The sequence below is a fragment of the Pristis pectinata genome, chromosome 9 (genome assembly GCF_009764475.1).
Source record: "Pristis pectinata isolate sPriPec2 chromosome 9, sPriPec2.1.pri, whole genome shotgun sequence".
In the NCBI taxonomy this organism is placed as follows: Eukaryota; Metazoa; Chordata; class Chondrichthyes; order Rhinopristiformes; family Pristidae; genus Pristis; species Pristis pectinata.
The window spans coordinates 51,466,124-51,492,023 of record NC_067413.1 but is presented as its reverse complement, the minus strand read 5'-3'; the positions used below and the strand labels follow the sequence as shown (position 1 = coordinate 51,492,023).

Below are 25,900 nucleotides of genomic sequence, written 5' to 3'. Positions count from 1 at the left end.
CATAAAACTGTTTTGGCTGTGTATTGTTAGGGCCCTTCAGCAATTCACGACTGCTTTACTTCTCTCATTAAATTTACATTTCTATCATAGAGTCATTGGAAGTCTACTGCCATACAGCACAGAAATTGGCCCTTCGGCCCAACTGGTCCATACCGAACAAGATTCCTATCTAAGCTAGTCCTATTTCCTATTTGCCCAATTTTGGCCCATATCCCTCTAAATCTTTCCTATTCATGTACCTGTCCAAGTGCCTTTTAAATGTTGTTAATGTAGCTGCTTCAACCACTTCCTCTGGCAGCTCGTTTCATATATGGACCACCCTCTGGGTGAAAAAGTTGCCCCTCAGATTCCTATTAAATCTCTCCCTCTCACCCTAAACCTATGTCCTCTTGTTCTTGATTCTACAACTCTGGGAAAAAGACTGTGCACATTCAGGCTATCTATGCCCCTCATGATTTTATACACCTCTATAAGATCACCCCTCATTTTCCTATGCTCCAATGAATAAAATCCCAACCTGCTCAACCTTTCCAAGTAACTCAGTCCCTCAAGTCCCAGCAACATCCTTATAGATATCATCTGCACTCTTTTCAGCTGTCATTTCTAACCATATTGATATATCTTTGCATTCCTCTTCTGGTTGTTAATTTAGTCATCTCTCACCACCACTCTGCCATCCCATAAATCTCCCTACCTTTCTATATCCCTTCTAGTTTGCTTCTCTCGATATCTGCTCTGTCCAGCCTTTGCATCAGGAGTTAGAAACACTATTGGAAGACCCAAGTTTTTATGAAAAAATAAAACAAGTCCAAGCAAATTATATCAAGAGAGAAAGAGAACTAGCGAATATTTACAAATGTAGTTTAGAGGAAACTGAAGGAAAGTTCATATGAAAACCCAAAATACCTGGACACAAATGATTTCCAACAGTCTTGAAGTCACCTGTCTTGGTGTTTGGTCCTCTGGAAAATGATTGTCAACAAGACTGTTGGTCAAAATAACCAGCCAGCAAAATTCTAGACCAATATTGTGCCCTTGTCTCCCATACTCATTTGTGACTTTCCCCCTTAATTAATTCAATATTAAAAGATGTAACCCTCTGCGATAATGCTACTTATATAATTGGAATAGCCTAATGCAATTGCCAAATAATGAAGTAGGAGGCATGCCAAACATGGAAGCCATGCTAGCACATGGGTATTGACTTAAGTGGGCCACGTCATACATATTGACAACCAAAGAGAATTCTCTTCAGTGAATTCAAAGAAAGCATCAGGAAGTTGGCCATTGTAAACTCTACTACAACAACTGCATCAAGGAGCAAATACCACCCACTAGCTTGTATTTAAAGAACTGTGGCCATCAGTAATGGGAAATTAGTGTAGATTAGGGTACAGGTTGATTGAGCACTCTGACAGAATCTGCAAATGCCAAAACCATCCATGGAGAATTATCACTAAATCTTTTGTGGGCAGGGTGGAGGTACTGTAGAGATGAAGAAGGTAGTTTTTGTAAAGGGAAAGATATGTACTTTGTCTCTGCTGATGTCAGATAACAATCTAAACCCTCCTTCTCTGTCACACACCAACCTCCTGGGGAATGTCTGAATCACAAAAACTTGTAATTTCAATTTTAAAAAGCATATACAATGCTCCTTTCAGCATCTGGGAAGATCATAGAGTAGAAATATTTTAAAAAGTGATAGTTTTGTAATTATATATATTATATATATATAGTGATGAAGTTGGCAATCACAAACCCTTCATAGTCTGGGATCTAGGTTTGAATTCTGCCATAAATGGGCCTTTCCTAACTTTTCTCTTTTGTTCCTTTTTTTAACTTGGGTCCTGGGGTCTGACATTTGGGAGTTGGCTCCAAGACACCCCACAGACTGCTAATAGACTTATATCCACTGGCCAAGGAGATGAATTAAATCATCAACTAGCTACTAGGATCAGAGCTAAATGAACAATATTAAGACTGTAAGAAAGTTACTTTTGGGCTGTTTTAGTTTTGAACCCCATGGCCTAGTAAAAATTAATTACCTGGTGTGATGAATCTGGTATAAAACTGAAACATCAGTTCATATGAACGATAGCCATTACAACCTTTAGTTCCATAAGCATAATTTGTATTTTTATAGCACTTTCACATTCTCCAATCCTAACAAATCTCTGTTCACAAAAAATTGGACTAATTTGTTCACATTTTTAATGCATAATTTATGCATGAAGACCATTTCACACATGTTAGTGCAACTAGCAACATTCAGAGCATTGGTCTTGAACCTTCATGTCACTTTAGTGAATCTGTCTTTTGTTCAGCTTCAGACACAAACCTAACAATGTCATCCGGAGTGCAACCAATTCCACATTTTCTGACAGAAATTGGCTGTTAACTCTGCAACCTATGATCTGCGTTTTCTACTTGTGGTAAAACAGGGACCAGACCCTGCAGCATCAGCAAAGGGACACAAATTAAAGGATCCTCACTGGGACATTAATATTTTGCCAACAAACTGTGCAAGATTCATTATTCTGTGTTCCAGTTTGTCCATAAGCATCATTATACTGTGCATATCAGTACAGGATGCTGTAATCACTGGCCCTTTGATGAGTCTTTCAGTGACTTGAGGACACTCGCACCACGTGGGCTCATTGGGCTTATTGCATGGGGAGTGCCTTGACACACAGGACAGCACCAAGACCCTCCCCCATTTTTTTTGCTCCTCACCTACATGCAGCCTGTTGTGGTGCTCTACTGTGGCTGCCATGGAGAGTATTTTTAAATGTTCACTTCACTACCCAGCAGTCAGGGTACAATTATGTGACAGCTACCACCCAGAACTGCACGTGTTTTGGGGTGGAAGTCACCCATATAATTTTACAACTGGGCTTCTCAAAAATTTTCTAAATTTTTTCCATAGCACTTGAATGGGCAATAGCACTTAATGCACCAAAAAGGAATCCAGTTTTGTAACCAATGAATTACTATTGAACTATAATCGATATTATGCAAGTATTGAGCAAAATGTTTTTACAATGCATCAGTCTTACAATGCACCAGTCTTTACTTTTTAAGTATCAGACTGGATTAGTCACCTTAGTCTTGAATTATATAAAAGTTTCTGGTTTTCCTGACAGTGCATGTAATTTGTGATTGACCTATTTTGGGAGCACAACTACAGTATTAATGAAAGCTTCAGTATGACTTGTCTTCTTTTATAATTAGTAATTACTAATTAAAAACTCATCTTCTCTGTGGTTAATGGACTAATTAATAAAAGTCATAAGTCATTGTAAGCAGCTGAATTACCCTGTACACTGATTCCAGTAATAGTTTTGTGCCCTAGATTCCTCGATAGATGTCATCTGATAAGAAAGGTCTTTAATATAATGTGGCCTTAGTCACAGCTAGCTAGGATAATGATTATCTGTATGCATGTAATCAGTGATTGATGTTGAAAGGAATCAGATGAATATAATGTATAGTATATACAACACGTGTAATTTTGGAGGGGATACTAAGTTAGTCTTGCTCCCAAATAGAATGGACCACAACAACCCTTCCAAACCATTGCTCCCAGCTGTGTTAGGAATATATTTTTTGAAATTACTGAAATATATAGAACAAACATAAATAATGCAAATGTTAGTTATGATTAATTGTAATCATTTCACATCAAATGTAGACTGAAGTATGTGGTTCAACATGGTGCCTTGCAGCCAACATTCCTAATACAAACAGGCCACTGAGGAGAAAATGTTGCCATATCACAAACACTTAAGAGAGCTGGGAAAAATAAAACATGACTTGCATCTCTGTAAAGAAATGTTTTTATTAATAGTGTAGCCATGTTAAATACCATCACCAGAAATGAATTTGTTTTACATTAGTTGTTGTCACATAGAGGCCAGTTGTCCAGTAATCTAACATCAGTGTCCCTTTACTTAAAATCTATGTACAAGACAGCTGTGTTTTACTGGAATAGTGCCGTTGTCATGACTAAATCATAAACAGATTTGCAGACATAATGTGAAAAATATTTTTAAAAAAAATTATATTGTCTCAAATAAATACTGCATAATGATAAATATGTACAAATCTTTCATACCTTAACATCCTTCTCGCTACAATTTCTGAAAGATCATTTTAAACAGGAATAGTATGCACAAAATAATCAGATGCAGGTAAACTGAGTTGCTGTCACAGTAATGGGGCAGCATTGAGGAAATAACTTTTGTATTTTGGAACATTATTTTTCTTAAAAAAGAATAAACATTGTAGGTCCAGACTTGCAGTTGCTTACAGCAATGTTGAAAAACTGGTGTTAGTAGCCAGCGGCCACTGCTAACTCCAATTCCAAGAGGTTGGTGTTATTTTTGTGACACTGTAGGATTTTTTTTAGATGGCTCAACATTCAAGACTTCATCTACAATACTTTAGTCATGAGACAAAAGACCCAAGAATCACTCTTGGTTTAAACAAAATTGCACCACAAATATTAAATAAAAAAGGCATTTTTCATTTTCCTTTTAAATGGTGTTCAAACATACTCAATGACAATCATTCATGTGCTCCATCTGCCTTCTTTGCATCAAAACTGCGGAAAACTCTGCATCTTTGCCACCTCCATCCACACAAATCTCACATTCGACAGAGCACTTTTAAAAAAAATAGCTAAACCAACATTTTTCAATTTAGGAATGGGGTTGGGGGACGGTGTCTCAGCATGGTGGTAAACTAACAGGGTGTAGAGTTCAATTTGGAACGCAAAAACGACAGATAAATAACAAGTGGTTTCCAATGGCCAATTTTCAGTTTAGTCTAGCAAGTGGACATCAGTCCTCATTAAACTGCACAAATATATGTGTGAAAATTGAACTTTACAGCAAAGTAGTTCAGCTTCTAGTAATCCTGTCAATGAAACTTAAGGTTTTCAAGCCCGCAAAACTGAACATCTGATTGGATGATTTCTATACCCAGCTGGTAGAGGAGGCTTGTGAAATAATTATCTGATCTAATACCATATTACTTGATTTGTCCTCTGTCAATATCATTGCTACTTAATTTCAGAGAAAAATGTCTTATTCCTACAGTATGTACAAGTTGGATCCTGCTAGAAACTATTTTATTACTTTTTTTTCTGAACAATGAGCACACAATTCCTTTATTTGCTGTAGAATTCAATTTAAGATGAGAAAATGTAAATAAGTTCTATGTCATCATGCACTGTACAATAAAAGGATGCTGCAAAATTTTGTTTGTCAAATGCATGCTGAATTACTGCAGTGTGTTGCCCAAGCCATGTTGCAAAAATACTTTCAACATGCTTGCAAATCATATCATTTCTTTTTATTGTTGTTAAAATGTATACTCTACCCAAGGAATCAAAATGCACTAACGCTCTGCAACCTTTAACCCGGATGAGGGGCTTTAGTGGCTAGAGACACAGAGGTCATACTCAGAGCATACAATAAACTACCCAGTAAAAGGGAAAGAGCAGCATGTGTAATCTGTGAATAATATCGGACTTTGAAGGTCTGTGTCATTAATTTAACCATGTTTTGTCTGCAAGATGACACTTTCTAATGTCATGTTGAAATCACGTGTATTCAGACAAGCCCTTCCTTAAGAATCTTCTTAGTCCGCAAAAGACAGACTTGTGAATGATTTTACTCTGAATATGGGAAACACGGTGTAATTGTATCGTATTGTTGCATTCACTCCCCCATAAAACCATGCACTGGTGAAACATCTTTAAAAAATAATATAAATTGTTGAAAATGGCTGTTTTTTGCAAGTTTCAGCCTTGAAAATAATTTTAAATGTTTTTTTTTTCTGTTTAAGTTCAGCTAAATTGGTGTCCATGCATTTTTTTTTTCAATTTCATACAGTATATCAGCAGAGAAACAATGATATCAGATCACATAGCCCTCTCCCTTTGGGAATCACTGTGGAATCTTTATGAAGCTTCCAAGTTGGTTTTGAATGACAGTACCACATCTTTATGTTTTGCATTTTAAAAAAAGTAAATCTCTTGTTCTGTACAGTTTTGCTCAGCTGACTCCTTTCTGCTTTGCCCCATCTGGTGATGTGTAGTCATTACCGGACACTATTTTCAAACTTCCTCACAATGAGGCTTCCATGTTGGCTCACAGAACTAACAACCAGCTGGCCTTCATGACATCAGTGGCCGTTGCTTATGGGAACCAATCTGGTGGGGTAGGAGAAGCAGGCGATTCAAGAAAGATCAAGAACATAAAGAGAATGGTTCATTGAAAAATTAGGGCTTTTGCTGTGTGAATTGATAGGTTCTTACTTATCTGTTTTTAAATCCATGGCTTCTGATTGGACAAAAAAAATTATTGTCATTTAATTCCAACAACCATATAAGTTCTGCAAAGCTCCACTCCTTCCCTAAGGACTTTCTCAGGGCACAATGTGTGCAATCTCCTCTGAGAACACAGGAACGCTTTTAATCCCTAGGAACAGGCTCAGAAGACACAACATCAAGCATGCAGTGTAACCAGGGCTTGCGACCTGCGAGCTGAATGCTGGTTGCTATAGCAACACTTTCACAACTGCTATGAACGAGCATAAGAAGGTCCGGATGAACTCTCAAGTGATGATTGGGAAGCTCTTCTTGTCAGTGGGGCCAAAGTTGGATCAACTAATGAGGAAGTGGGAAAGAGTTTGTACCAGCCAATCACCATGTTGGACAGGTCAAGCTCCTCCAGTAGGATCTGTGCAACTCCCATGAAGGATTTGTGGTCCATCCGTCCATAATCGCCCCATACAATTATCTAAAGGAGAAAAAAAATTATGTTAGATATTTCCTGCACTACAACAGTGACTACACTTTAAAAGTACTTCATTGGCTGTGAAGCACTGAGAAGAATGTGAAAGCTGCGAGCCATTCTTATTGTATATCTTCGCAATATGTGGGTTTATGTGTATGAATGCAGCAGGGAACCTTTAAAGCTAGTTATTTATTGTTCGTCTCAACTCCTCCCACTTCCATTATCTTAAATTTAACATAATCTCTGAAACTTGAAGTCTGGTATGCCGTGCTGTACTGTTCCATGACATTAGGCACGTGCTCACCAAACGTGCTTTTTGCTTATGGTGCATGGGGAGATGATTTTGAGGTAGGGATGGGGTGTTTGTTTTTTAACATCAGAATTCAAGAACTTGCATTATTCCCATCCCTTAAAATTTCAACATAATTTTGAGACTCACAAAACTAGACAGAGGCCTATATATTTCAGAGTTTGTGCCTGATGAAATTATCAGGATTGTGATGAAAGTGTGGGGAATAATGTCTTTCCTTTCATGTGGTGACCAAAACAGTATTCTCAGGTATGCCCAAATTGGTGGTGTATACAGTTCCAGCATAACTTTGCCACACTTATATTCTGTGCCTTGAAGAATAAAAGCATCCCATATGCTTCTTAATTATCCTGCTACCTTTTAAGATTTGTGGACATTAGCCCCCACCTGTTCCTCCACAACCTCTTAGTATTGTCTTATATATTGTAGTCCCTTGCCTTGTTGCACCTCCCTAAATGCATGACCTCACACTTCTCTGAATTGAATACTATTTGCCACTTTTCTTCCAAACTGACTAGACTATTTATATCTGCCTGAAGTCCAAAGCGCTCCTCTTCAATATTAACCATGTAATCACTTTTTTACTTATTCAGAACTCCTTTTTCGTGTCCCTACATTTAAATCTAAATAATTAATGTACATCACAAAAAGCAAGCGACCAAGTAGAGCCTGAAACAGCTTCCAGTCACAGAAACACCCATCGACCACACCCTTTGCTTTCTGCCACTAAAACATCTTTCGATACAATTTGCACTTTCCCTTAGATCTCATGGGCTTTTAATTTTCTGACCAGTCTGTCATGTGGGATTTTGGCACAGGCCTTGTTAAAATCCATGTAATGTGCTGCCCCATTGATGCCCCCCACCCCACCTTGTTATTTTCTCAGAAAATGAGCTTCCACAATGACCATCCTAAATTAATTAGTGCCTTTATACTATCCTCCAGAACTGATTCCAATAATTTGACTACCACTTAAGTTAAACTACCTAGACTGTAATTACTTAGTTACCTCTTTCTCCATTTCTGAATATGTATAATGCTGACAGACCTCCAGTCATCTGGAACTATGCCTGCAACCTGGGATGGTCAGAGCGTTATAGCCAGTACCTCCAGAATTTCCTCCCTTGTTTCCTTTAACAATCTTAGATATATTTCATCCAAGCCTTGCAATATATCCATTTTCCCCTTAATTATTCAACTCTTACTATATCCCATCCAATATTACACACTTTTTTTCTTAATTAGAAAATCAGCATCATTCCCCTCTTTTCTAAAGACACCACAAAATTTTCATTAAGAAGCTTACCCTCATCCTCTGTACTTTTCTAGATTTTCTGCAGTATTCTGCTCTCAGTGTTTTACATGAACTTTTTATCGTATTCTCTTCAGACCTTATCAACCAGCTCTAGATTTGCCAGTTCCACCTTCTTCTCTGAGTGACCCCTTGAATCTTTCTTGAATAGCTCCCTTTCCTTTGAGACTGATTTATCCTCAAGTGGCTGTTTGCAACTATGATTCGCAAACTCTCACTAATTTTCTGTCTTCCATTCCCCACTCTGCTTTCCTCCCAATTGAACCCATGCTCCTTATCCTTCTGCTGAACTGTATAAACCCTCCCCAATAGCACTAGTTACTTGCCTCTTGAGGATATTTATACTGATCCTGTTGAAGTGCAACCCATCTGGTTGTACAGCTCCCAACTTCCCCAAAATCAGTCCCATTGCCCCAGGGACATGAAGCCATCCTTCCTGTACCATCTCTTCATTTTCACACTCTTCTCCACTATCCCCCCCCCATTTCCAGACTCACTGGTGCAAGTCACCTGGAGTATTCTGGAGATTACTAGTTTGAGCTCTTCCTGCTTAATCTCTTCCCCAATTTCTTAAGCCTCCAGGACCTTGTCCTTTTTTCCTTCCAATGTTTTTGTTATCGATATGGATTATGACCCTTGGCTGTTCTCCCCTCCAGTAAGTTCTGCAGCCACTCAGCTCTACCAGGTAGGCAGCCCACCACTTTGGAGCAACACACCAAATGCTGGAGGAACTCAGCAGGCCAGGCAGCATCTACGGAGGGAAATAAACAGTTTATGTTTTGGGCCGAGACCCTTCATCAGGATTGGAAAGAAAGAGGGCAGAAGCCAGAATAAAAAGTTGGGGAGGAGCATGGGCTGGAGGGTGCTAGGTGAATCCAGGTGAGAGGGGGAAGATAGGAGGGTGGGGGAGGGGGGAAGTGGGAATGATGTGTGAAGCTGGGAGGTGACAGGTGGAAAAGGCAAAGGCTTGAACAAGATGGAGTCTGAAAGGAGATGACAGTAGAACAGTACACCATGGAATAAAGGGAAGGCGGTGGGGAACCAGAGGGAGGAAGGTGTGGGTGATGGGCAGGTTGTGAGGGTGGGGGAGGGAAAAGAGAAAGGGTAAAAAGCCAGAGGGATAAGGGGAAATCAAAGGTGGTGGTGGAGGGGAGGAGAACGGGGGGAGCGGTGACTAGAAGTTAGAGGAATCAATGTTGATGCCAAGATGGAATATGAGGTGCTGTTCCTCTAATCAGTGTCTGGCCTCAACTTGGCAGTAGAGGAGGTCATGGACAGACATGTTGGTGTGGGAATGGAAAGTGGAATTAAAATGGCTGGCCACCAGGTGATCCTGGCTGTAAAGGCGGAGGAGCGAAGGTGCTCGATGAAGTGATCCGCCAATCTGCGTCGGGTCTCACCGATGTTGAGGGGGCCACGTCAGGAGCACTGGATGCAATAAGTGACACCAATGGATTCACATGTGAAGCACTGCCTCACCTGGAAAGACTGTTTAGAATCCTGAATGGTGGTGAGGGAGGAGGTGTAGGGGCAGGTGTAAGTGCCTGGAGAGGGATTGGTGGGGAGGGTAAGCGGAAAAGGGAGTTACAGAGAGAGTGATCCCTGTGGAAAGCGGAGAGGGGAGGGGAAAATGTCCCTGGTGGTGGGATCGTGTTGGAGATGGTGGAAGTTGCAGAGAATGATATATTGGATACATAGGCTCGTGGGGTGGTAGATGAGGGGTGAGGACAAGGGGAACCCTATCCCTGTTATGTTGGGGGGTGGAGGGTGAAATGGGGTGAGGGCAGACATGCGGGAAATGGAGGAGATGCAGGTGAGGGCTGCATCGATAGCAGTGGAGAGGAAACCCCGTTTACTGAAAAAAGAAGACATCTCGGACTTCATGGATCATGGAATGAAAAGCCTCATCATGAGAACAGAAGTGGCAGAGACGGAGGAACTGAGAGAAGGGAATATTACAAGTGACAGGGTGGGAAGAGGTGTAGTCAAGGTAACTGTGGGAGTCAATGGGTTTGTAAAAGATGTCGGTGGATAATCTATCTCCAGAGATGGAGACAGACAGATCAAGAAAGCAGAGAGAGGTGTCAGAGGTGGACCAAGTGAATTTGAGGGCAGGGTGGAAGTTCATGGCGAAGTTGATGAAATTGATGAGCTCCACATGGGTGCAGTCATCAATGTAGCGGAGAAAGAGCTGGGGAGTGTTACTGGTATAGCTGACCATTTTGGAATTGCGTTTGCTACCACAGAATGGCCACCTGGCCCCCTAACTAGAGAATCCCCTTTAACTATTGCCCACTCCTGCTTCACTGAGCCAACCAAAGTGCTTTGGTCTTAGCTCTGACCACATCGCCGAAGCCAACCCGACCACTCTTCCATACTAATGGCAAGTTAAAGACAGGTATTTCCACAGGCATCTCCTGGAAAATTGGGCTGACCCCTTGTGTCCGTCAGAAAAAAACAATAAAATGCTCTTATCTTTTAATTTAATTATCCTGATTGACTGGATCCGATGATAATCACTACATTCTTATTTATAAAGGTTTCAATTTAAGCTGCACCCATTTTGTATTTCACTTGGTGTTGGTCTTCGTAACTTAGTATGCAAGCTAAATCTAAGAGCAAGTGACCATTCCTTGAGCCAAATTCTAGCAGTAACATCAGGACCTCACTGGTGATGCTGACCCTTCAGAGTTTGCAAATTCAGCAGGAGAGAATCTCTAACGTGAGCGTACTGCCCAACCAACCTCACTCTCCTCCGGTTTAACTAAAGGGGGTTTGCAGATGAAAATTGCTGGTTGACCACATAAGCCCATTGAGTAGCAATGTCCTCTCCCATTTAATCTATTTGTCACCAGGACCTAATGGAATCAAAATAATGAGAAATCAGATATAGTTCCCACACATTTATTTATGTACAGCTGCAATATGCTTTTTTTTGTCTCTTACAAGAATTTATGGAGAATTATACAAATTTAGCATCGTTCTGAAAAATTTCAGCGATCCAGCACAGCTGGCTTTCTGCTATTTATTGCGACTTAATGAGGGACAGGACATTGTATTGGGAGAACTCGGTGACAAACTCAGGAAACTGGTATTAATGAATAACTGTGGCTGCAGCAGGAACTGGTATCATCCCAATAAACTGGTTAGAAGTTTAATTAAACATGTCTTCAAACCAAACCTAAGCAATTGGATAAGAAGTGGTTACCTGAAGAACTTTTCCCTGGGGACTATCTTCAAATGACAGCTGTTGCTGGTACAGAGGGTCTAGTGTTTTGCGTGCCACTTTTGTTTTCTTTTTGGCTATGCAGATGCCATTTTCCAATAGATAAACTTTAACATATGGTGCTAAGGAAGAAAAGAATTGTAATTTTAACATATGGTAATATATGGACTAAGTGTTCTGAATACAATGGAAACAATGTTATTAAAGGGCAGCATACTGACTGCAGAATATTATGAGACACTTTAGCAAGGCATATTTCAGACAAAACTATAAATAGCAAAACCAAAGCAGGAGTCATATAGTTTGACATAAATTTGTGGTCGCAATGTTCTTCATAATATGATGTGCTTTTTATACTGCATGCTGTTAAGTCTTCCTTTCATAAAATATTTGTTAAAATATTGGAATTTTCAAAGAATGTGCAGTTTGGGTATTGGAATCATGCTGTCATAAATTACTTTAAAGAAATTATAACATGTATTTGTGTTTCCACTTTGGCTTAAATTTTCTTGACATTATATATACAATGTATCAAACATGTTATCTTCCTATTGTGACATGTTGGGATACTTTTCAATTGTGGTGCCAGTCCTCCATTATTTCTTAGGCTTAGCTTTGACATTGAGTGTTGACTAACTGCTTAGTTGTAATAAGGGACATTTCAGTCAAGTATGATCCTTTCCTCACCTTAGTCCAAGCAGACTTTCCTAGCAAAAGTCAATGCTTAAGTAACTGCAGCCTTGTAGATCTGGGAATGGTGTCCTGTTTGTTTCAACGAATTCTGCTGAAATTGTGGTGGAATTGCAAGGGAACTGCTACATAAATTTAACCCTTGAGATAGGGAATATCAGCTCATCTTATGCCTGCCTAATGTAGAAGTATTTGAGGCAACCATAGCATCTTCTTCTTTGGAGATAAACTGATCAAAGACCTCTTGGTCTATATAGACCTATTTGGGTTGGGCACTGCAGTAACATTTTTATGTCTGGAGGTTCTGTATGTAAAAATGGGCACTAAAACGTGTCATGTGGAGGGCACATGCCAATTTTGTGTAAGTGTCCGAACTCTCATATTCTATTATGCACAAGATCCAGGACATGCAGCATGGTGGAGCAGCCCTGAAACAAACAAAAGTGCTCAATGGTCTTTCCTCTATTTCTTCCTGCCACTGAGGAGACTGGAAATACCAGAGTGGAGGAGGAGATGAGGGGCAGGAAGATTTGTGGGGAGAAAACTGTGATGATGGGGTGTGGTGTTGGGTGGAGATTGGTAAAGAAGATGTAGGGATCTAGGGAGAAGATCCCAAGGGAACAATGATCAGGTAATTAGTTTATTATTGTTGCATGTACCAAGATACAGTGAAAAACTTTGTTTTGCATGCCATCCTTACAGATCATTTCAAAACATCAAGGTAGAACAACAGAAAAGCATTGGGAGAACGGGGTGGTTGGATGCGTGGATGATCAGAGATGTTGGGAAGAATATCAGGGTGGGTTGGGAGTGGGTACTGGAGATCATGGAGATAGGGAAGGAGGCCTGAGGGCATCACCAAGGAGAGGTATGGTTGGGAGTCTTCAGTGATGATGAAATGTTAAAGACTGAATCTATCAGGAGGAAAATGGATGCCTTGGACTCCTTGTCAGCAGCCCATATAGGGTAAGGACCTTAACTAATGCAGAATTTTTCCTGCATTTAAAACTGGGTCCTCATAGACACAGTATATGATGTTAAAAACCACAAAGAAACCAGAAATGCTTTATCAGTGCATAAAGTATTCCACAGAGATTTGATAAAATTTTATTGCAGAGCACCTATAAACTTTGTGCTCTGTGATAGGATTTCTAGGTTCTACTCTATATGATTAAATTTTAATATTAAATGATGCATATTTCCCTGGTAGGCTTTCATTTTACATCATTCAGAGTTTCCCACATATTTCTCCCATTAAAATTGCTTGTGTAATGACATTTTAAAAAATAAATAGGCAATGATGTGCAAAGAAACAAAGACATAAACAAAATGATTCTGCTCCAGTTTTCTTGAGAGAAATATAATTGTTCTTGACTTGTGATCACTGCTGTCAGTATGACTTTGGACATTTGTGTCAGCACAGAGGGATACGAATGTGAATGAATCATGTACCATATGCAGCTGTGAATGTGGCATCACAAGTTCAGCCACGTGAGTCCCAGCTCAAGTCTCTGCTCAAAATAACAGCGATGCTGTGTTCTGTGTGCCTTATAAGATTGAACTACCAGCATTTTAATAAGGTACACAGCCAATGGAAGCTTTTCCCCGAAGACTTAATTGCAGTCAGATCTGGATATTTAATGAAAATCTTTACCAATTATGAACAGATGCCTTTTCTGCCTGCAGTTTAATATTCTAGGTGGCTAAGTCCTCCATTCCTTTTTTACTGTAACTGTCCACTCTACCTGGTTTTCACCTGATTTTAACAGATTATTCTAAAAATGCAAAAATTATCATTACTAGCCTGTGTCACTTAAAACTTAAAAAGAACGGTTATACAGCAGGTTCTGTTTCAAATGTAAATGTAGAGAAAGTAGCCAATAAATTCAGTTGTGCTGGAAAATGTACACCAGTACCAGAAACCAGTGACCAGCACCAGTACAGCAATTTGACCCAGTGAAGCTTGTGCTTGGAATTCATGTAAACACCCCATAACATGGTTGGAGGATCCAACCAGTGCCAACCACACACTAGTGTGGATATACAGGGTGTAATCTTAACAGTTGCTAGCACCAGATGAATCTAACATTGATTGATGGAGAACTGTTTGTTGTCTCCAACTACTGCTGGAAGCCACAATTCAGTTCTGGTACATCTCTGGAAAGTTTTACTGCAAGCTACTGCAGACCAAGTACAAAAGTAGGCATCCGAATTTTCTGATGCTGCTCTCAAGGTGCTAAGGGAGAAGTGAAGATGAAGGCAGATGTCCTTCACACTAGAGGCCCAAGAAACCATACAGATTAGCTGAAAAGCAGCAAGAGGTAATGAACCAGGGCTGAGGCACCATCCAATTGGAGGCAGTGCCAACTGTACAGATCCTCACAATTACAGAAAATATCAGTGAATCCCATCTCCCAATAACTGCCCCACTTTGCACGCGCGCACACACACACAAAAAAAAGCAAGACGGCGCTGGAGTGTGGCGACACGTTGCAAGCTGCTCTCTACAGATCTACTCATTACCCTTACTATAATTGTTCTACACTTTTAAAATTAAACTCTGTGTCACTAACTATTACCTGTACTACATCAATGGACTCTATACTAACTCAATGTAACTGCACTGTGTAATGAATTAACCTGTACGATTGGTATGCAAGGCAAGTTTTTTCACTGTACCTCGGTACAAGTGACAATAATAAACCAATACCAATATGTAAAAACATTGCTCATGTAACAAAAATTCTACCAATCACAACTCTTATCTAATATTCATATGTCCCACCATACTCCTACTTCAACACTCACATCCACATTTCTCAGCTTACAGACACATGGCAACAATAACATTCATTTCTTTTTCTTGCGAGAGAAGGTGTCACAGAATTGATATCAGTGACAACAGATGGATGCCTGGCATGATCATGTGCATTCACTCAGTGCATGGTGCAGAAGAGGAGCTGGTCAAATGGGGGAGGGCCTCCACAGAACATATGACCATTAGTTGCCTTCATTGAAGGTGACAGTTTGCCTCCCTCCAGTCCTCATTCTTATATCCCACTCACCCCTCTACCTACAATCTCCTCAGGTGTGCAGGATGTAGTGGTTTAAGCATGCATTTCTTGCTTGCTGTTTCCTTTTCCTTCTTTCAGGTAATCCAGAAGTCCCATCTACCCCTGGTAAGTAAGCAGAATTTGAAAAAGAGGGCACCTTGTCACTTGATCTGAAACTTGCAGCCACTGTTCAGGTACCAACACTCTGTGTAAAGTAGATGGTTCTTTACAGGCAGGAGCTGCATGAGCTGTATCAAAAAGGCTCAGGTGGCCAGTACCCTGAGCCTGGATTAAAGATAGCTCCTGCAAGGTACCTGGAGTATACCCAACATGCAAATTCTGTTCCAGAGAACTTAAATGAGGCAATCTACCACCAAAGTCTCATGGGGATTTGTACTGAGTGATTGGTAGGCCACTAGAAAGCCTGCATCAAATATTGAAGTTCATGGGGCAGTCCAGTTCCAAACTTGCACGTGACTTTGTGAGGTGCTTGGAGCCTCCATGAAGTCTCTTATTTAGTACAAACCGGCACATGTGGTATACACCAGTGACTGCTGTCGGAAACATTCTGGAGCCTAAGTACAGAGCCACTGTAACTCTCCCTGTCACAGGCAGAGCAATCCTGGCATGTCCCTGTGACAGATCTGCCTGCAGCTGGTGGAAGCTCTCAGTGACAACGTCTAATGAAAATGTCAGCCTATGTATACATTGTCCATCAGTCAGTTATTCCAGTGCTGCTCAAGGAAGGTTCTTGGGGGGGTAGCACCTTCCCCAACTTGTCTGTCAGCCTCCTCTAGCAAGGAGGCCTTGCCTTTGGGCCCCCATGCCAGAGGCTCAGTGGGGACCACAGTTATTTTATGGATGAAATGCTTCCCTTCACCTCAGCCCTACATCTCAATTGTGAATAATAAATTCCATGCAATTCTACTGTCCAAGACAGTACAGTCTTAGTCCCCCCCAAAACCTACAACTATTTGAGGATCCTTTTCAATATCAGAGAATTGTGTGTATAGTGGAATGGAGACAAGAGGTTCTTCTGCTGGTTTTGAGCACACATTCCACACAGCATGTCTGGTGTCTGTGGCACACTTTGTTTGGGAATGATGTAGAAAGGAAGAACCACTGAGATAACAGTGTTATGTGATATACTTTCTAGGCCACAGTCTTTTGAAGCCTTGTCAAATTCTCACTTTACTAGCAACTGCCTCACAGCTTGTATGCGAAATATAAGAACAGACTTGGTTACCAGGTAAAGCTTTGGAGCCAGGTTTTCCCATCAAGCCTCGGGCTCGGATAACCTCTACTTCTAATTGCCCTTTCTTATCCATCATGCCGATTTGGATGTCACCTGTACAAACAGAAGATAAGATACATTGCATCAGTGTGCACTTTATTTAAAGAGCCCATTTTTCAGTACTGAATCAAATCTCCAAGACAGTTCCTGATGTACAGATTTGTTTGATGGAAACACAAATTCAGGAGGCAACTTTACCTATTTGCATTGACCTTCATTTTCTGGTTGATAATTATACTGTATGGAAAGGGGCACTCAATTCACACTGTCTATGCTGGAGACCTCTCTCTCTTTGACTAGCCAGCAGATTTCAGAACACTCTTAGTACAATACTACGGCACATGTAAAAATTGTCAGCAAAGCATATTAGCTGCCTGTTTGCTTCTTCTGTGACCGTGCCAGCTTTTTTCTTGTGCTATACACTTGAAAGATTCCCCGAGGTTGGTATTGCATTAAAATCTATTCTTTATGCCTTGAAGAACAAGGGATCACAGCTACAGTTCTCATATTTTAGCTGTGCTGACAGGGAGAGGAATTCAATTTGAGAGATTGGTTTCTTAAGTAAGAGATGGGGTAAGTTAAATCAACAATTTGTCACAGGTAACTCTCATGTACATTGTGGCTTGTTACCAAATATCATTGAAAAGAGTGGAGCAGATTGCTTATTATTGTCAGTCAATAAATTTTGAATGGCAGAGGCAACTCAGAAAAGGGAATGGGAGAAGAATACAACATAAGTAGGCCAATCCTCTAAAAAGAGTCATGCAATCTATCCCATTTTATTTTCATTATCCCAACACTGATGGTGAGACTTCTATTCTTATCTTGGCAGTCACCAGCAGTCATTCTACTTCCCTCTGTAATCCCAAAGAAGTTGGAATTTATCAAGATATATGATTTGTGAGGAAACTGTCAAGATGTCAGAAGAATTTCACTTTAATATGTCAAACAATTTATTGCAAGGAATATTTGTATCTCCACAATCATTTTAAGATACCTTCTGAAATTTGGATCATGACCATGACAAGTAAAATGCCAGATCAATGAGACACATACATTAAGCTTTGGTAGTGTTCTGTTTCCTGCCATGCCATGAGGTACATTAGTCAAGATTGTAAACACTTGGACAGCAGCAAAGTATTTTAGTGCTGCTTTGTTCTGGCCCCTCTGCATCCTGCGTAGTACATCAGTATCTAGTTTCTAAATGCACAGTGTGTGCATTGATTTCCTTTGCTATTTCGCTGAATTGCAGTTGACAGTTTTTGAAAGAAACATTTCCTGAATAATCACAACAGCCGAGTGACGCACACTCTCCACAGATTACCAGCACCCTGCTAGCATTTCCTCACGGGTCCCATTCATGGGCCCTCTAGGATCCAGAAGGCAATGTCAGTCTCTTGTATTGTGATAGAATAAGATGTATTTTAGAAGCAATAAGGATAATACAAATAAAAACAAGTTAAATTATGATGCATAATATTAGTAACAAACTAATTAACGTGTTCATATGAAATTTCTCTCACTGCCTTCATAAAAGTAGAAAACAAAAGAATCTCCAACAAGTTCATTAGATGTGTTTGATACTGATGCTGGACATGATTGTCTTCTGATTGAAATTGGCTGAAAATACACACTTATGCCTCAATGTGCCCTGCTGAACCTTTCATTATTTATATCAGTAATTTATTTGCAGAGTTAGCATGGGTTAATTGGGAAATTAGATTTGGCCTGATATTACTATCAGAGCTTTAACTGATCTCTCCTCACCTGTGCTGATGCATTAAAATGCTGGATTACAGGATGGAGATATGGCATACTTATCAGTTCCACAGAATAAACTCCATATTATCTGTGTATTTTAAAGCTGTTGTGAGATTGTTTTATTATAGAAAGTGAGAAAGAAAAAGACATTTCTTTTATTTGATTTTGTTATTTTTCTTGTAAATGCATTATCTCTATTTTCATATCATTCCCATGCACTAGATGTTGAGGACTTCACAGATGAAATCTTACGGTAGGTTGGAACTGCCATTGTGGGACTTGGTGAGCTCCCGACTCTGGTGTGAGTATTCCTGGAGGTGTGATCATTCGACATTTTGATCAGGTGATGTTAACCAACTGTTACAAATACTACTGCTTTAACTTTGGTTGTGAAACACTTATAACGTAGAAATTCTAGTTCATCCATGAAAGTGTATTTGAATGATACAGGAAGCACAGCAATAATCATTTTAGTCAGTGGGCTCCTCTCTGAAAACTGTAGTGGTGCCCTAACCCCAAAGCTGGACTCAAGGGATTGTTGGCCAGGGGTCCAATCAGGCCAATGCCGTGGCTTGGGGGGGGTTGGTCTGAAGATATCATATCCCAGTATTAGGTAGGGTGGGTCAGGGGATGGGCAGCAAATGGAATGTGCAACAGGTGATGTGCAATTGGTGTTTGAGGAGGTTAAGGTGAGCAGTTGGAGAAGAGATCAGGAGTGGACGATTTGGAAAAGGATTGTGAGGGGGAAGTCTGCATTGCTATTTGGATGGTGTTGGAGTGGGGTGGAGTAATGAAGGGTTCAGTGGATGAAGGGCTTGGACGAGAAGATTGATATCATGTTTGGAGAAAGAAATTGGGAAGGTGAGATCAGCAAGCATATGGGAAAGGAATAGGAGCCAGGGACTTCCTCATGGACCAAAATGGTATTTAAAAGTGGGAGAATGGAGTAAGTGGTAAGATGCAGCAGTTTGGAAAAGCACCATAGATCAGCCTTGCAAGGAGTGGTAATGTATTTGGGGGATGTTGCTGGGGATAGGAAGACTGTGTTTGGATAGGTGTTATTGTCAGTGAGTAGATTCACAAATCTTTGAGAGAACAAATTCCTCTTCACCTCTGTCTTAAATAAGCAAACCCTTATTCTGAAACCATGCCCCCAGTTCTAGATTCCCCATGAGGGGAAACATCTCACCATCTACCCGTCAAGCCCCTTCAGAATGTTACATGTTTCAATAAGAACACCTCTAATTCTTCTAGACTCCAATGACTACATGCCCAATTAGCTCATCTTTTCCTCATAAGACAACACCTTCATCCTAGCAATTAAACTAGTGAACCTTCCCTGAACTACCTCCAATGTAAGCATATGCCTTGTTAAATAATAAAACTGTACACAAGTGTATTCTCACTAATGTTCTGCACAGGTATTTCAAGAGTTCTCTATTTTTGTACTGCATCCTTTTTGCAATAAAGGCTGACATTGCATCTGCCTTCCCAATAACTTGATGTATCTGCACACTAACTTTGATTTTCATACATGAGGACACCCAGATCTAGCAGTACATCAGTATTCGGTAGTCTCTCTCTATTAAAATATCCTCTTCTTCCTACCTCACATTTCTCACACACTCCATCCGTCAATTTTTTTGTCCATCTGCTTCACCTATGTATATCACTTTGCAGAATCTTTGTACTTCCTGACAACTTGTTTCCCATCTATCTTGTATCACTAGCAAATATGCCTGCAATGCACATGGTCTCTGTTGTAGTTATAAATATAAATTGCATAAATTGCCAGGTTACAAATTGCAAGCCTGAAAATGACCCACTTGTCCCGACTCTGTTTTCTACTAGTTACCCAATCATATATTACTCCCAATGCTGTGAGCTCTTATCTCATGCTGTAATCTTTTAAGTGACACCTTTGGGAAATCCGTATTCATCACATTTACTTATTGTCTTTTATCCAACCTGCAGTTTATGTCTTCAAAGAACTGTGGGGAATGTGAGGAGAATAGGGTTAGCATGGGATTAATGTAAAGATGGGTGGTTGATGGTTGGCACAGACTTGGAGGGCCTAAGGAATCAGAATCAGAATCAGATTTATTATCACTGACATATGTCATGAAATTTGTTGTTTTGTGGCAGCAGTACAGTGCTGGATATGAAGACATAAAAATTACCATAAATTACAAAAATAAATAAATAGTGCAAAAGAGGAATAACGAGGTAGTGTTCATAGGTTCATGGACCATTCAGAAATCTGATGGCAGAGGGGAAGAAGCTGTTCCTGAAACGTTGAGTGTGGGTCTTCAGGCTCCTGTACCTCCTCCCTGATGGTAGTAACGTGAAGATGGCATGTCCTGGGTAGTGAGGGTCCTTAATAATAATAAAGGGTCCTTAAGGGTCTATTTCTGTGCTGGATCTCTCTATGACTCATTATCTATAATAAACACAATTATCCCTTTATAAGACCATGTTGGCTTTGTTCAATTGCATTATGATTTTCTAAATGTTCTGCTCCTCCTTCCTTAATAATAGATTCCAGTGTTTCCCAATTACAGGTGTCAGATTAATTGGCATATAGCTGTTTACTTCCTGTCTCTTTTCATTTTTGAACAACTGTGTTACTTTGCAGTTTTACAATTGACTGGAACCTTTCCAGAATCTAGGAAACTTTGGGAAGATCACAACTGGTGAATAAGCTAACTCTGCAGCCACTTCTTGTACAGTCTCACAATGATTCAATATTCTTCACAATCTGTAATTCAATTTATCAATATTCAACTGATCTTCTTGGATGAAAATGACTTGTTTTGACGCAAAATATCAGTGCTGCTCACCCATGGATGGTGTCGCAAGGGTCTGACGTCCAACCATCTGCGCTGGACCAAGGCCATCCAGAAAATCACTGAATTGACTGTCTGATGCCAATCGAACACCAGGAAAGATAAGGCTATGAGGAGAATAAGTGCAAGAAATTGACTATTATACTCAGTGATCTTGAAGACACGGGTAACATGAGCTTGTGCCAAAACATTAATTTTTAACCTCCACCTTGAAGTGCATCCAACAGTTTTTATTTCTTGATATTTACATTTATGGAATGAGATGCATTACATTTTGCTGCATAGATGCAGCCTACTTAACAGCAGCTCAAGGACGACAGCAGTTCAAGAAGCCAGCTCACCATAATTTTCTCAAGGGCAGTGATACTGGCCTCGCCAGCAGTGAACTGTTCTGTGTATAAATAAGAATATATATTTTCAAAGGGCTTTGTAATATCTCATATTTGTGATGTTCCCATCATTAAATACCATTGGATGTCATATTTAATTTGGTAATGTGTAAATTCAGCAATGTGTGAACAAAGAAAAATTTAATAAACTTTCAGCCAAAAATACCATTGGTTTCTGACAAAGCTTAGACTCAGAATAACAGTCTAATGATTACCTGACAGATTAATTAGTTTTTGAACAGATTGCGATATCGCTTGCTTTCTCAGAGTCGGAAGTCACCTGAAGCCAAGAAGGTACAATTCTACAAATATCATTCAAATTTGTTGGCCAGGAGCCTTACAAGCCAAAATGACCAGCATACTGATTTTACTATTTAGCTCTAGTAGAATTATTTGTGTGTGTGTGTGAGATCAGCCTGAATTATGCCTCTCAAAAGGTGAATATTCTCACTGTCTACGCTTATGAAGAATTTTCTCATAAGCGTGAGTCAGCAGCTAGATTGCTGGTAAACATGAAGAAAATTTGATAAAAATTCTAATTTGAATGAGTGTGTAACAGGGTTTAATATGTTGTGATGGCCTGTTTTACTGCATCCATCATATTCGCTGTGCTGTTATTATATCTGGGAAATTACCATGTACCATGTCAGTAAATGAACACGAAGTATTTTTATAAAGCTATTCTCTTTTTAAAAGATCTATTAGTGCATGGATTAAATACTTTGGCCTGAAAATTCAACCCTTTAATGCTGTTTCTTAGAACAAGGTTCTGAAGAAAAGTCTTGCACCTGAAATGTTAACTCTGTTTCTCTTTCCACAAATGCTGCTTGACCTGCTGAATGTTTTGGGCATTTCCTGTTTTTATCTTTGTTTTTTCAAGATCTGTAGATTGGATTTTCATCTCCTGTTTTTATTTCAAATGTGCAGCATCTGCAGTTTTTTGAAGTCCCAGCTGAGGTCAGTAACTAATTATGCATTTCATGCCGTTCATCAATCGTCAGTGAGCAGGGTAGGTCATGTGACTGGGTCATTGGCACTGATGAAGCAACTTCCTTTGTTTCAGAGATGATTGTTGTGGAAATCCTTGCCAGCACTTGTTGGTGGTGCCCTGCTTTGGGGCTGGGTGTGCCATTATACCCATATCCCAATCCCAATGAGAAATGTCACCAGGATTTCCATGTCGATCACTGGGAGGAAGCAGGAATTTGAAACATTTTAGAAGTATTTTTATAAATATTATCTCCATTTAATTGTTTGCCCAAAATACCTTTACCCTGTTGAATAAACAATTATTTGGACTTACAGAAAATTGTTTCACTTCTCTCCAAGCTCTCTCCTTCCCATATACCTGGAGTCCCAGATGGAGCCTGAGACCACATGAATAGTTCAAGGTCTCCAATCATTCAGCAGTCTAGCTGTGTTGTAAACTCTCAGGTAAAGAAAGCGAATGCTATGTTGGCATTCATTTCTAGAGGTATAGTGTATAAAAGTAAGGAAGTGTTGATGAGGCTCTATGGGGCACTAGTGAGGCCTCATTTGGAATACTGTGCATAGTTTTGGCCCCCATATCTTAGGAAAGATGTGCTGATGTTGGATAGGGTTCAGAGGAGATTTACGAGGATGATTCCCAGAATGAAAGGGCTTACGTATGATGAGCATTTGTTGGCTCTTGGACTGTACTCACTGGAGTACAGAAGAATGAGAGGGGACCTCATAGAGACATTTAAAATGTTGAAAGGACTGGACAGAGTAGATGTGGTCAAACTGTTTCCCTTGGTGGGTGAGTCCAGGACCAGAGGGCATAATCTTATAATTAGACAGTACAGGTTTAAAACAGAGATGAGGAGAAATTTCTTTAGCCAGAGGGTGGTGAATTTGTGGAATTCCTTGCCGCATACAGCAGTGGAGGCCAGATCATTGGAGGCGTTTAAGGAAGAGATAGATAGATATCTAAATAGCCGGGGTATCAAGGGATATGGGGATAAGACCGGAAATTGGGGTTAGGTTTTTTCTCTTTTTTTTGCGCCCCCCCCCCCTCCAATTTCTCATTTCTTTTTCCCTTTTCTTTGGAGCAGACTCGATGGGCCGAATGGCCTACTTCTGCTCCCTTGTCTTGTGATCTTGTGAATGATGGGGACTGCCCACTAACACAAAGACTAAGAGATTCTACCTCCCACTGCATGGCAAGGGACCAGTCTTGCCAGCCACAGGAAATAGGGTGGTTCAGTGATAAGTAAGCCACTCTCTCAATATGGCCAGCTTCTGACCAATATAAACCTCAACTGAATAATGTAGCTCAGAAATTACATCTACTTCTGCCAGTTTCTCATGCCAATTACACAGAGAAACCTTCCAAATGATATATTCCTGGATACAGCTACATGCTAAGTGATGTCACAGATCATGCACTGTGCCCTTCCTGCATGCCAACATAAGCTGGAGCTTACGGGTGCAACCTATGACCTTTGTTGAACACTCTCATAAAATGTAGGAGTCCATCATGCTGAAATTGGCATTACGAAGACGACAATAGGTTGTCGATGCCTTGCATACAGCATACAGTATGCCTGCCTCGGTTTTTAATGCTTAGAATTATGTGAACCTCATTACTATCTGCTCCATCATTGATTCCAGCTATTTTATACAATACACATCAGACCTGCATGCTGCATTCTCTGGCCTCTTGATTGTCCAGATTATCCCACGCTTCAGAGTGCCTGGGTCTTGATCTGGCAGATCATTTTTGTGGGGTGCCAGACGCATCGGAGGTTGTGCTGCCTCTCTCTCTCACTTATCCTCACCTCCACGGCAACCTTTTATGCAGTGGGCCAACGGCCGACATGAGGAGAGTTAACTTAAGTTCTGAGGTGCTTCCCAGTGATCAGCATGGCAAACACATAGCAACTGTGAGCTCACTGTGAAGTGCCTAGCTCCTGTTTTAAGCATAACTCTGTATGTAAACCCCAAGATGCTGCTTTTAATATACCTTTAGGGTTTGTAGGGGATTCCATTGGGTGTTGAGTCTATACACAGCATGTGCTTAGTGCAACACACACTGATGAAGGGTCTTGACCTGAAACGTCAACTGTTTATTTCCCTCCATAGATGCTGCCTGACCTGCTGAGTTCCTCCAGCATTTAGTGTATGTTGCTCCAGATTCCAACATCTGCAGAATCTCTTGTGTCACATGTTTAGTGCACCAAAAGGTGATGTAATCCAATTTCTCGACAGGTATTTGTTTTTTGATCCTCACATTGATGGTTGATTTTGAGACTATGAAAGGGAATGGAGGAGTCCACTAGACTAATTCCTGGCAAAAAGTACCTTAGCTATCAAGGTAACATAAAACATTGGGTACTCAACACTTCAAAGAATCATAGACCTAAGAATGATCTTATTGAAGTTTATAAGATATTAAAAGCTATGTTCCAGTTGATAATCTATTCTAATTAATCTGATTATGGAGGATCAAGGGTCACAATTTAAAGATAAGTAATACCAGATTGTGATTAGGTGTCAGAACATAAAAATTTAGAATTAAGAGCAGGAATAGGTCACTCGACCCTTTGGGCCTCCTCTGCCATTTATCAAGATCATGTCCCATCTTCTATGTCAGCTTTCAATGACTGTGTGCAAGGACACTAAAGTGTCCCTGAACATCAACATTCCCCAATCTTTCACCATTTAAGAAATAATTTTTTTTTTGCACCAAAATGGATAACTTAACATTTTCTTGCCTATTCTCTCAGATTGCTTCTCTCCCATTGGATCCTCTTTATATTCTCCCTATTTACAATTCCATCTGGAAGGCAAATATTTTTTCCACATTTGCTTAAGTGCTTCAAGTGGGAGCAAGGGCAGACATCAACCCTTATGTGAGGTGAATGTTCTCCTGGACTATATTGCCTTGATGGATCAGAGTGGAATTTCCCACATTATTGCTCCATAATCAGCCAAGGTTTTTAATCTGGTACTTTACTTCTCCATGGTTTTGGGTGGGATGGAACGTGCAGGTATTTAGAAACTTTAAGCATCAATTTGTTTGCTAACAATTCCTGCTCCCTTACTTTTTCAGAATGAGAAGAGTATAATAGTGCAACAGAGGATCAGGCTATTTGGTCAATCCACTGAACCAGGAGGACTTGATCTGTCTATTTTTATAAAATGCTAGAGACAATGTAATTTACTGGTATGGATCTAAGAAATATTGAACATA

At 40.1% G+C, this 25,900-nt stretch overlaps 1 protein-coding gene across 15 annotated transcripts in view; it reads right to left on the bottom strand.

The window, feature by feature from the left end:
• Positions 1 to 3,818: 3,818 nt before the first annotated feature.
• rims2a (regulating synaptic membrane exocytosis 2a) overlaps positions 3,819 to 25,900 on the bottom strand; it is an 830,253-nt gene continuing 808,171 nt past the window's right edge. For all 15 annotated transcript variants that reach the window (XM_052023914.1, XM_052023913.1, XM_052023904.1 and 12 more), the window contains 4 exons: positions 21,290 to 21,402; positions 16,641 to 16,742; positions 11,634 to 11,773; positions 3,819 to 6,806 (listed from right to left, as the gene is read on the bottom strand). In XM_052023914.1, coding sequence (XP_051879874.1) covers positions 6,588 to 6,806; positions 11,634 to 11,773; positions 16,641 to 16,742; positions 21,290 to 21,402 — 574 coding nt within the window. In that variant the 3' untranslated portion in view covers positions 3,819 to 6,587. The remainder of the gene's footprint in view (positions 6,807 to 11,633; positions 11,774 to 16,640; positions 16,743 to 21,289; positions 21,403 to 25,900) is intronic.